The 11,703-nt window shown below is 35.8% G+C and overlaps 1 protein-coding gene across 3 annotated transcripts; it reads left to right on the top strand.

The window, feature by feature from the left end:
• The first annotated feature begins 93 nt into the window (after window positions 1–93).
• acer1 (alkaline ceramidase 1) lies at window positions 94–11,081 on the top strand. Of its 3 annotated transcripts, none has more exons than XM_051903205.1 (7): window positions 94–1,910; window positions 6,295–6,416; window positions 6,817–6,931; window positions 7,523–7,661; window positions 8,085–8,222; window positions 8,363–8,500; window positions 10,009–11,081. In XM_051903205.1, the coding sequence occupies exons 1-7, from the start codon at window positions 1,808–1,810 to the stop codon at window positions 10,184–10,186; spliced, it is 933 nt and encodes a 310-aa protein (XP_051759165.1). In that variant the 5' UTR covers window positions 94–1,807; the 3' UTR covers window positions 10,187–11,081. The 3 variants fall into 3 exon arrangements, with proteins under 3 accessions (XP_051759165.1, XP_051759167.1, XP_051759166.1); XM_051903206.1 differs by having other exon boundaries at window positions 463–503; XM_051903207.1 differs by lacking the exon at window positions 8,085–8,222.
• Window positions 11,082–11,703: the final 622 nt, after the last annotated feature.

Genomic DNA, 11,703 nt, shown 5'->3' on the forward strand with positions numbered 1-11,703 from the left:
ATATTTATATCTATCTGACTATATATATATATATATATATATATATATATATATATATATATATATAAGAAAAAATATTTTACATAACAGTTAAGCCACAAAAAGTAATTATATCCTTATAAATATGGAATATGTAAATTACAATGTTGTCCGTGTCACTCTTTTTTCGAACTGAGAATCTGATCGAGTTTGCATCAGGAAGTGTGTAGTTATTCCTCTCAAGGCGATGAAAACTTCAATTTGCCTCTTGGCCAGTAAACTATGTTGTTCCTGAAAGTTGGAACCAAGCCTAAATAACTTCACCATGGAAACATGTTTTTCCATCTTTATTCCCCCCTCACCTAATTTCTGTGTTACATTTGTTTGATGTGATATTTGGATTGCATTTGCAGTAGAATAGAGGTTATTAGCCCCTGGCACAAAGAGGTGTTTTTGACAGACAAGTGAATGACAGAAAAACTTATTCTTTCTATGCAGGTGGGTGGGGAGGACTGGTTGAGCAGGTGAGTTCAGACTGAAAGTTCTCTCCCTAACAGGTGCATGGAGACGCTACAACAAGAGGGAATATGAGAGTCAGTCCTCATTTTCCATGCTAAACATTTATGCAAAATCCAGCATGTTGCTGAGTGTGAAAACAAATACAGACTTAAGCCTGGATATTTGCATGAGATTGGATGTTTATGAGGGGTAACTGCAGCAGTTTCATCTTAGTACGCCTTCAAATATATGTATGTAGCCTATATGCCTATATGTGATTTTATGTAATGTACAGGCCAACATAAATTTACCATAGTATCCAAAATACCTCCCAGTTACTGCTTGAAAATGATTAATATTGAATCTGAACAGCTTGATAAACTTCTTTTTCTTTTTTTCTTCAGATTACAGTAGTGGAAATGATCTTTGTATGCTTGTTTTTAATCACGTTTAGTGTTCTTCTTGGTGATTGTGTCTGTTCAATTTAATTAAATTCAATTTATTTCTTTAGCCCTTTGCACAATCCATATTGTTTCAAAGCAGCTTGCAGAAAATAGAGCTTCACAAACCCCCTGTGAATGAACCAAAGGGGACAGTCGCATGGAAAAACTCCCTAGGATAGTTAGGTAGGATGAGGTAGAAACCTTGGGGAAAACTAGGCCCAACAGAGAGAAGTAGGCATACACTGTCTCTGGCTGGCACATATTTAACTAATATTTACAAAAATATAGTCATATTTATTAGCACACAATTGTTAATAGACTCGGAACGTCAAAATTTATTAATTGCCACTTGGGGGAAACTGGAGGAAAAAAAATGGTCAAAATTATAAAAGGAATAATAAATTAATGACAAATTAATACCTCTAAATATGCTTAAATAAATAAATAACATCATGTACTTATGTAAATTAGGCTACTTGTACTATAAATTTGCAATAAATCAAAAAATAACACGTGTAGTAACCTGAGAGCAATATGGCGGAAACTGTGGTTTCCAAGGTAAACTTTTGTAAAGGAGGTGCTGTATGAGGCCACGACATTACTTTTAATTGAATTTTAATTTCGTTGAAGGCAATAAATATGGATATTGTACATATTTAACGGTTAATGAGTTGAAGGGCGTCAAATAGTCGACAGGTGAGGTGCAGGTAGATTGACCTCAGCTAGCTGAACTCGTGCCGGAGGCGGGCGCGTGCCAGCAGTTGTCATGTAAAACGGCGTGTTTCAGGTCTGTCCGCATAGTGCGCTGACAGGTTCACGATACAATGGCACAATGAGGAGCTCCACACTGCCACTGTTTGCTCGGTTTCACTTGAACCCTCCAGGTGATGTCACAGTGCGAGACCCGCGTAACAGGATCGGGGACATTTCTCCCCTATTTAAACCTGACACATACTGTAGAGCGCGCGGCTGTGGATGCGTTTTTGAGAGGTAAGCCATAGTTTATTGCTTTGTATTGATTTGAGAGAGTTTATATAAGATGTGCATTTTCATCATCAGCGTTTCGGTTATTCTGGTGTTTGTGTGCTTTCTCAAGTCTGTGCTGCGCTCCCCTACCAATTAATTTATTATCCAGAGGATTCACTTTTCCCAGCTCGATGATCTGTGCTCTGCGGGGTAATGATAGGTCCTAGGGCACGCGTATAGATAAATTAGGGAATAAAATGATTTTGACCTGTTGGTTTTGTCAAATTGCTACAAGCCTATTTAAACAAGTTTTTGATTTAGAACAATGTGATCGCCATCACAGTTATTGTCGTTATAAGTGTCAGTAGTAAAATTCAAATCGACAAAGAGATAAATTCTATAGAAGACGACCACTCATCATCACAGTTGAAGTCGTTATATATTGTCAGCAGTAAAATTCAAATCAACAAAGATAAATTCTATAGAAACCGACCACTTTAGTATATGACATACTGGCTGTTTGAAAACCTTGCCAGCTCAGAAAAGATCACCTGATGTTGAAAATGGCAACAAATAACTGGATTGCAGGGTATCACACATAATTTTGTTGCACTTGCATACAAAACCTGCTCAGGCAAGAGAAGCTCTCAAGAATAATTGGCTTAAGAATTTCCTAAATAATCCCTCTTCACTTTGGAATATTATCCCTAATTATATATTTTTTTTCTAAAGTTGGTGGCCTGGATTTTCTCCTACTTTGTAATTATAATGTTGCAAAGCACCCTATCCCAAACTGTCTAATTTCCATAAGCAGATGATCTTGGCTTGCTCTAATATATAAACACAACTTTTCTCTGCACAGATATTACTTATGGAACAATAAGGATATTCTCTACAAAAATAAATCACTTTTCTTTTACAACTAGTTTAAAAGCAATCATATTTTAGTTGGTTAGCTTTTAACTCCCATGACATACTTTAGAACTATTTAGATTTTTTACAAAAATATAAAATTCTTGTAACTGCTAATGAACATGCTGTTGTGTTCTCAATGCCATATTCTCTGGAGTGTCTTTATTGCTGCAAGGTACTCCATTTCCAAAGCCATGTACCTACCCTTTGGATTTAACTGACACAATGATTGGAAGCATATGCTTTCCTGTAGAGCAACAGAAAATAACTATCAGAGCTCTCTTCCAGAGAGTAACAATTCCTTGCATAATACCATATTGGAATAATATTGTAGGAAAAAGTATGGTCCTTGCCTCAAAAGTACCTGCTTACCAACAGACCTTATTCAGAGCAGCGCCATGACAGGTATGAAAGCGAGGCTGTGAGGGATAGACTTACTGTGTTTTCAATGAAATCCGCTGTATAAAGCTCCTAGATCACTTATAACTTTCCACCGCTCATGTTTTCTGTAGTTTTTTTTGTCTACTAAAATGTCTTGGAAAGATGTTTTTGCAGTGTTTCGTCAGCATTATAATCCAAAAACAGATTAAATATCATACAATGCACTGAAGAGATGTGTGTCTATTCCTCACATCCTCGCTTTCATTCCCATTAAAATTCAAAGATGGCGCTGCTGTGAATAAGGTCTGTAAAGTAAAAGAAATAACATTTAAAATTGATCCACAAGGTTTATCCGACTAAAGCCTTTCTTGGGAGAATTAAGTCAGATATTTAAATAAATGGCTCTTTTTGTCACTCTTTTGAGGAAAATGTTATTCACTTGTTTTGGCAATCCACCCACACAGAGAAATTTTGGTCAGATTTTTTTTTTTTTTTACTGCTGATCCAATTTCATTTTCTAAGTGACCTTTCTTTCTGTTTTAAAGATGTTTTCTTTGGCTTGTTTGAATACTCACAAGAGAATATAGGAAAATATTACATCATTAATTTTTGTTTCCTGCTAGCTAAATTTCACATACATAAACAAAGATTTACTGGCTCTGAACCTCTCTTTTCTTTATTCAAAGTTAATTTAGACAAGTAACTACCCAAAGCTCTGTTAATCCTAAAGCAACAAAAACTATATTTTTAATGTTCATGTTTTGTGTCCTTATAAGTAAATTTATTACATTGTTTCTTTTTTCTTACCCTGACAACACGTCTCTATCTGCCTTAATGTTTTTTTTATTTTTTTTTATTGTTGTTTGTTTAATAAAAAAAGAAGCTCTCAGTCAGAACCTGTCAGTTTCAGCTCATTTTAGAATAGATAGGATTTTAACATTTTTTTCCCTGTGAGTCAAATTGTTGAATCTGTTCTCTAAAAAAATTTGTTCTCTGATTTGTTTGACTCTTTGCATAGGTAATGTCGCTTTGTCAGTAGGTGGCGACAAGTGTGTTTATTGTAATTTGAAGGAGTCACTGAACCCATTTGTTAAAAACAGTCGACCAAAACAGTTCTTAGGGCAAGTGGTACTCACTGCAGAGTCAAATAACAACCAGATCCACCTCTCTGGATGTCTAATGGGGTGGAGGATAGAGTTATGGGTAGGGTTAGGGTGTGGTTAGATATCCTAGCTCCACCCATTAGGTTCAAATTACATTCGCTAGCTCCACCCATTTGCAGGCCACTTCACACAGAACGCAAGACGTAGGGGCAGTGGAATAGAAAAAAACGCAAGGTCTCCAGATGCATTTAAGTTGAACTTATTTTAACTTGAGCGCGAGATGCTGCAAAAGACGCAAGCACAACAGTCAAACACGTCTGTTTGGCGCATGTTTACAAAAACAGTGGAAAAGTTGCACATTGGGATGCAAAAATGCATTCTGTGTGAACGACTCCTAAAAGTGCAGTCACCTTAGTGAAATTTTGAGGGTAAAACGGCACATTGTCTATAGAGTACCTCAGGGATGACGTGTTTTTGCAGGCCAACCCGGAAGTTAGCGGCGCACGGGTTCCCTCGATCGAAAGCCTATGCATTTTTCCCATAGATTTTTGGAAAACCGCAAAAAATAAGCTCTATATTTAACAAAGGGTTATGACACTTACACGTTTTGTCTATCAAGATAATCTTAACAAGTTAACACACCATTTGTACATTTTGAAGCTTAAATAAAGTCGTCAGATATAAAAAGCTAACAGTAGGCTAAAAACGGACTACAGCACACCATGGTCGCAGATCAACGTCACCACCACCAAGCTTCCTCAAACTTTATTTAAAAAACAACTTTATTTAAAAACATGCTCGCTGATTATGAATACTTATCCACTTTTTCTTGAGAAATGCTGTCCAAATGTCCTGTTTGTCATGATGATGTCTAAAGTACCCGCCAAAGGAAGCAGTCCCTTTTAGCAATTTGTTAGCAACCGCCGTTTTTAAGACACAATAAAGGTTTAAAAAAATCACAAGCAAATTATAACTGGTGTGTTTCATGTCATAGATCAAAACGTGAAAATATTTAGAGGCTTTGTTAACCACAGACCTTATTTCAGGCGATTTAGCAAAAACCCATTCAAAAAACCCATTGACTTCGGGGCGATGGAACCAGAAGTCCTAAAATGCTAACTCGCTTCCGGGTTTTGCCTACAAAAACACGTCATCCCTGAGGTACTCTATTGTGGATAGTGTAGCAATGTATGTTCACACAGGAGTCACTTTTAAATCAAGCAGCTTTCTGTTGGACAGTGTGGCGAACAACTTGAACCCAATGTGGAATCTGCATGCGGAAATCTTTTGATCTCATGAGAAATTCCAGATCGCATGGATTCCTGTTGAAAAGACTAGATTTTGCTTGCGAAAATTTGTCGCACAACAGTAAATGTGACTGCGCCTTAAAGGGACAGTTCACCCAAAAATGAAAATTCTGTCATCATTTACTCACCACCAAGTTATTCCAAACCTGTATGAATTTCTGTCTTCTGCTGAACACGAAAGAAGATATTTTGAAGAATATGGGTAACCAAACAGTTGATGGACCTCATTGACTTCCATAGTATGGAAAAAATACCATGGAAGTCAGTGGTGCACCACAACTGTTTGGGTACAAACATTCTTCAAAATATCATCTTTTGTGTTTAGCAGAAGAAAGAATTTCATACAGGTTTGGAATAACTTGGTGGTGAGTAAATGATGACAGAATTTTCATTTTTGGGTGAACTGTCCCTTTAAGACAAAGTGTTTACATTGAAAACAGTGGAAAAACATTGCCGTGGAACTTGTGAGCAGCCCCTTATCCTTTAATATAATTTGTCTACCATATCTATTATAGACACCAGAAAGGCAGAGATTTGCTTTTGTTCAGTATCTCCATTCTGTCACAGTAGAGTCTGGAACACTCTGTGTAAAGACAACAAGCTTTAGCACAATGGCAAGTGTTTTGTTCTTCAACACAGAGATGTAAGCCATAGAATTTTTGATGTCTCATTAGTGAATAATAAAACAGCCTCTCTTTTTCTCAGGGATCCCATCATTCCCGTCCTTTGACAAAATGGCAGGCGTGTTTTCCTACGAGAGCTCTGAAGTGGACTGGTGTGAAGACAACTATAAACATTCAGAGAATGTTGTGGAATATTTCAACACGGTATGAGCATAACAGACGAGCTTGCGAATCCTTTCACACATTAATCACTGTGAATCATTCTCAATTCAGTCATTAACACCAGAGGAATCCTATTCGAGACATTGTTAACTACACTAATTGCTGCAGTCTCAATGCTCAAAGTGCCATGGTTTCATCCAGAAACTACACCCACACTAATGACACATCTGCAGTGACTCAGGCACAATGTTACACCTATCCATGTGCACAACAGAGATAGAATCCAGTGCTGTTCAGTTCAGCCCATTCAGGTTTTATTTATGGCTCTTCCTCAGTATCAGACTAATACAAAATGTGTAAAAGTCAACGTGACTGCTACAAAACCACATGAGATAGGATTTGAGATTGAGTATGGCTGATTCAGCGTTTGTTCTCTTTTCAGATGAGCAGTTTTATCTTCTTTGTGATCTCACCCATAATGCTCTACCTGCTGCACCCATATGCCAAGGAAAGAAACCTGGCTGTGCATCTGGTCTGGATCATGATGGTCTTTGTAGGTAAGTGTGAAAGTTGACTGTAAAAGGAGTTGTGGCATTAACAATCCATCAGGGGGCAGCATTGTTCAATAGCCAAATTTCAAGCCAGCGAAACTGAAATCCACTGATTCATTATAGTTCATTCAAATAAATGAAATGGTTAAATGTCACTTTGATTTTGTTTGTGGCAAGACAGGTGTGACTTATATATGAACTACAAAATGCAAATCAGTACACGAGAAATGCAAGAAAACCATGTTAAAATTATTACTATAAAAAATTTTTTTTAACATTTTATTATAAATAATTATTTATAATTTTTAAAAAAATTCCTCAATGCTGTTTCCTCAATAAAATATTTTTTTTTTGATATTTACATGACCTCCTTATACATATCAACCTATTAAAGTGTATTCACTTCCCATTTTACTTCCATTATGTGACACATTTCCGAAAGAAAAGGGACATTTGACAAGAAAAAGGTAGTGTGGGAATTGATTCCAGAATAAAGCCAGACCAAATGTGTTTTTTTCCTTCTGTGATGTCTCTCTCACTCCATGGTCTGTTTCTCTCTCTCTCTCTCTCTCTCTCTCTCTCTCTCTCTCTCTTCAGGTCTTTTCTCCATGTATTTTCATATGACTCTGAGTTTTATGGGCCAGATGCTGGACGAGCTGTCAATCCTGTGGGTTTTGGCTATTGGCTACTCCCTGTGGTTCCCACGCAGGCACTTCCCATCTTTTGTTAAGGACAGGTAACAATTTCATATTTTTCATGTTTCTTTACCATGGTCTGCACCATGCCATTCTATAGAAAGGTCTGTTTTTTATGTAATGGCATGAACTTGTCTTCCTCCTCTAAAAAAAACCTGCATCTGCAGTTCTGTAAAAATAGGAGCAATTAAAGGATCGATTTACAGTCTAACAGTAACCCTGTTTTAATCTGCAGCATCATATTCTGATCTCACTGTGGGAGAGATGGTTTCCACAGCTTTCTCAGTGGAGTCCAACCAGCCTTATATTAATATTTAAATGCTTGAAAACAAGATGAGACGTTTTAAACTGCATCTTTTTGATTGGTCTACTGTCTTAATAGATAGTTATATAAGAAAGTTACTGATTTTGATTATTATTTTAAGTATATTAGATATCTCTTTCTCTGTTTTGTTCTCTCTCAGGAGAACGTTCTCTCGTTTGGTCCTGATCATCACTGTCATAAGCACTGTGTCCTCTTTTGTCAAACCTACAGCCAATGCCTACGCTCTCAACTGCTTTGCTATCCATATCCTCTACTCTCTATTTATGGAGTTAAAGAGGTAAAGGATGCTTTTCAAGCTTTTCCACTTGTTGTAATAGTCACTATTTGTCCACATTAAGACTATAAATGCTACTTATGCAAGATCTTTTTTTATTTCTTGTTTTGCTCTCATTCAATACTGATCTGTTTGTCAAACAGTTGCACAGATGAGCGAGTGCTGCGTCTGGCCTGGGCGTCCACTGGCCTGTGGGTTCTGGCCATCTCCTGCTGGATTAGCGATCGCTTCGGCTGCAGCTTCTGGCAGAAACTGGACTTTTGTTATCTGCACGGTATCTGGTGAGTGAGCCATGATATCCTGCTGTATGTTGAGTACATTCAACCCTATAAATTCTACTGATTCATAATTAATACACAAATCTCTAAAGCCTCTAGATTATAAACACAATCAAATCTTTGCTGATAAAATGGTTCTCTATGTCGTCTAATTGATAGTTTATACTTATTTAGTAAGAAAAAGGACTTTTTTTTTGCAATTGTAAAAATGTCCACCTTCACCAGTCTTTTTGCTGTGAAATCTTTACTGATTTTTTTTTTTTTTTATAAAGTAAATGTACGAATAACTTTTATATTGTTAGTAATATTTCAAGATGAACACTTACCAGACTGAAGCAACTTAGGTTTACTGGATTATCCATACATGTTTTAGAAATATCATGTTAAAACGTGAGTATCAAATATGGTACAACAGGCTTTTGAGGAACGTTTTTTTTTTTTTTTTTTTTTTTTTTTTGTACTCTCTCAATCATCATTGTATTGCATTGATTTCAGTGTTGCTAAGTCCAGACATACAAATTCAGTGGAGAATTTGGCCGACCGATGGAGAAAATAGCATTGGGCTATTTTTGGGCTACTTTTGACTGGCCATTGGGCTACTTTTGTTGCACAGACCTGGCAACCCTGATTGATTTGTTTTTTCACCCACAATAAAAACTACAGAGCATTTAAATTTCATCTTACTATAACATTATGTGGAGATATAGAGTGGCAACTGATATTTATATGCATTTTACTTTACTCAAATTAAATTTGTTAAAGATTTTTGAATCATATTAGGTAGTTGTTTATTGGTCAGTTGTTTTATTTGTGATAACACAGTAAAAATGCCAAATTGTGCGGACATAATTTTTGGCCAGGCTGTCAAAGAAATTATGAATACATCCAAAAACAAGAGAGAACCAACAAAATATCAATAACTGATTAAGAGGTACTCAATGTATTATTTTTTTATTTATTTTTATTTCTTTGCATAGTAAAATAAAAGCTCCAGCTGTAGTTTGCCTTTTTTGCCAAATAATTTTGTCAGATAAATACCTTAACCAAGTTTAGTGTTTTGTCCTTTCATCATATTACAAAATATATATAAAAATTATAATAATAAAATATTTGCCTCATATTTTGATGATTTAATTTAATTTGTTGGTTCATTACAAACAAATATCCCCTCCGGACATCACTTTTGGCCACTACTGTAATCTGTGTTATAAAGATCTCAATGATTTACATTACAAGCTGTCAGAATTTCATCTTAATATTAGGTCATTTAAATATCAACAACTGCACCAAATTGCATATTTTTGCTCAGTTTTTGCCTCTGAATAAAATCAAGGTGTTTTATTTCTTTTTGAGAGCAAGTTCCATAAAAGCCTGACAAACTGTTCTTTTTTTTTTTTTTTTTTTTTCTGACTATTATTTCATATGTCAGTCTTTACAGCGTTAAGCCACATTGTCCAGACTTTCGGACTGTCATGCTAATCTATCTTATTTTTCTCCACGTCTCTTTTCAGGCACATTCTGATTGTGGTGGCCACAGCTTATGGCAGCACTTTGATCGCTTACCTGGATGCTAGTCTGGAGATCCCTTATTCCCTCCCTGACCTGCAGTACTGGCCACGGAATAACTGGGCCATTGGACTGCCTTACATAGTCCTCAAAGGAACCACAAAGACCCGGAAAAGATGCTAGCAGGCACAACAAGATGAACAGATACAATCTCATTTTTAAAGCTGCTCGGTGTAGCGCTAATCTAGGATCAACCTTTACCGTTCAAATCTTAGTGAATACATTTATACGGACAGAAAGGAGCTGATCCTAGATCAGTACTCTGAGACTCCATAGGTTAATGTGAGCACTGAAGAGAAACTGGTTATATGAAATACATGTTGTAAACCTGAAACTGAAGTATGTGTGTGTGAATGTTTCCATGAAAGTGACTGTTTGTATTCTCGTCTTTACAAACAACATGCTGTTATGTGAAAATGAATATTTGCACTGTTTTGACAAGACTGAATGTATGTACATTCTGTATTTTACTTGATTTACTCAATATGAAAAAATGTCATAAGCAACTACTTGAATCATGGGTGAAACTTGAATGATTAAAATGTAAATATGTTATATTACTAGTCTGATCAGAAGAGGAAAAGTTATGCTGCCTGTTCAATGTGAGATCTGAATGATTTTCTCACAGTAAATGGTGTAAACATTTGTTTACAAATGTAATAACTGGGATTATGTGCATTTTGGTGTGGGATTTTTAAATCTAATGCTATTTTACTGTATTTTTTTTTTGTTAAAAAAAAACTTTATATATTATATATCTATACATTGTATGCTAACTTCTAACCACCTCATTGTGTGATATTGTGTTTACTGATGATGGACAGTTCAATGGCATCACTGTGGAAAAGACTGATGTGACACGAAACTAATGATGATATATGGATATATTTTTATATAAATTATGAATACTGGGACATGTATTTGGTGTGAGAATTTATTTAAGGGTTTGTTGTCATTTCAAAGTATTTCAAAGAAGCACCATGAGATACACACTAAAATAAAAGTCAATAAAATAAAAGTCGCTGCTTGTGTGCTTTATGTAGAAAGCTAAGAAAATGGGGTCAACTCCTGGTTATGGATCCTTCACCCGTCTGACACAGCGCCATCAAGTGTAGGTCATAGGTGTATTGCAGTTGAGCTGCTTCATGAACTGCATTACTACCTTCTGCTGAAATACAATGATCTGCAGTTATTATTTGAAGCCTGACAAGTGGTTCGTTTTATGATTTTAAAGCAATAATAATACTTTTTCGTGAATTCTGTAATCCAAACTAAAATTCTAATAGGCCTATCATAACATTTTACGTTTGTTTACTGTTTAAATTTAGCTGAAAAGCCTATAATAGGCTATTTAAAGCCAGATTCCATTGTGACAACTTACCCCATATAGTGACAACATGCCCGCTATTGGGTCAACGTGTGCTAAATTAACTATTTTTTCCCGGTTGAAATGTTCAATGGGCTAGCTTTATTGTAGCCAAGACTTTAATAGTGCTTATACAGGAAAAACAAAAAAAAAAAAAACCCTTAAAAATATTTACTATAGTAAAATGTGTGACAACTAGCCCCAGTCTCCCATATATTAAATTAGTCCCTTCAAATGGCAAGTGAAATCACTAAGCATTAATTATTTATTGTAA

Source organism: Ctenopharyngodon idella, chromosome 8, assembly GCF_019924925.1.
Source record: "Ctenopharyngodon idella isolate HZGC_01 chromosome 8, HZGC01, whole genome shotgun sequence".
NCBI classification, from domain to species: Eukaryota; Metazoa; Chordata; class Actinopteri; order Cypriniformes; family Xenocyprididae; genus Ctenopharyngodon; species Ctenopharyngodon idella.

Coding starts and splice junctions, on each gene's coding strand:
- acer1 (XM_051903205.1), top strand. CDS start 1,808: ATGTCACAGTGCGAGACCCGCGTAACAGGATCGGGGACATTTCTCCCC. Junction 6,417..6,816: donor TTGTGGAATATTTCAACACG/GTATGAGCATAA, acceptor TTCTCTTTTCAG/ATGAGCAGTTTTATCTTCTT. Junction 8,223..8,362: donor CTATTTATGGAGTTAAAGAG/GTAAAGGATGCT, acceptor TTTGTCAAACAG/TTGCACAGATGAGCGAGTGC.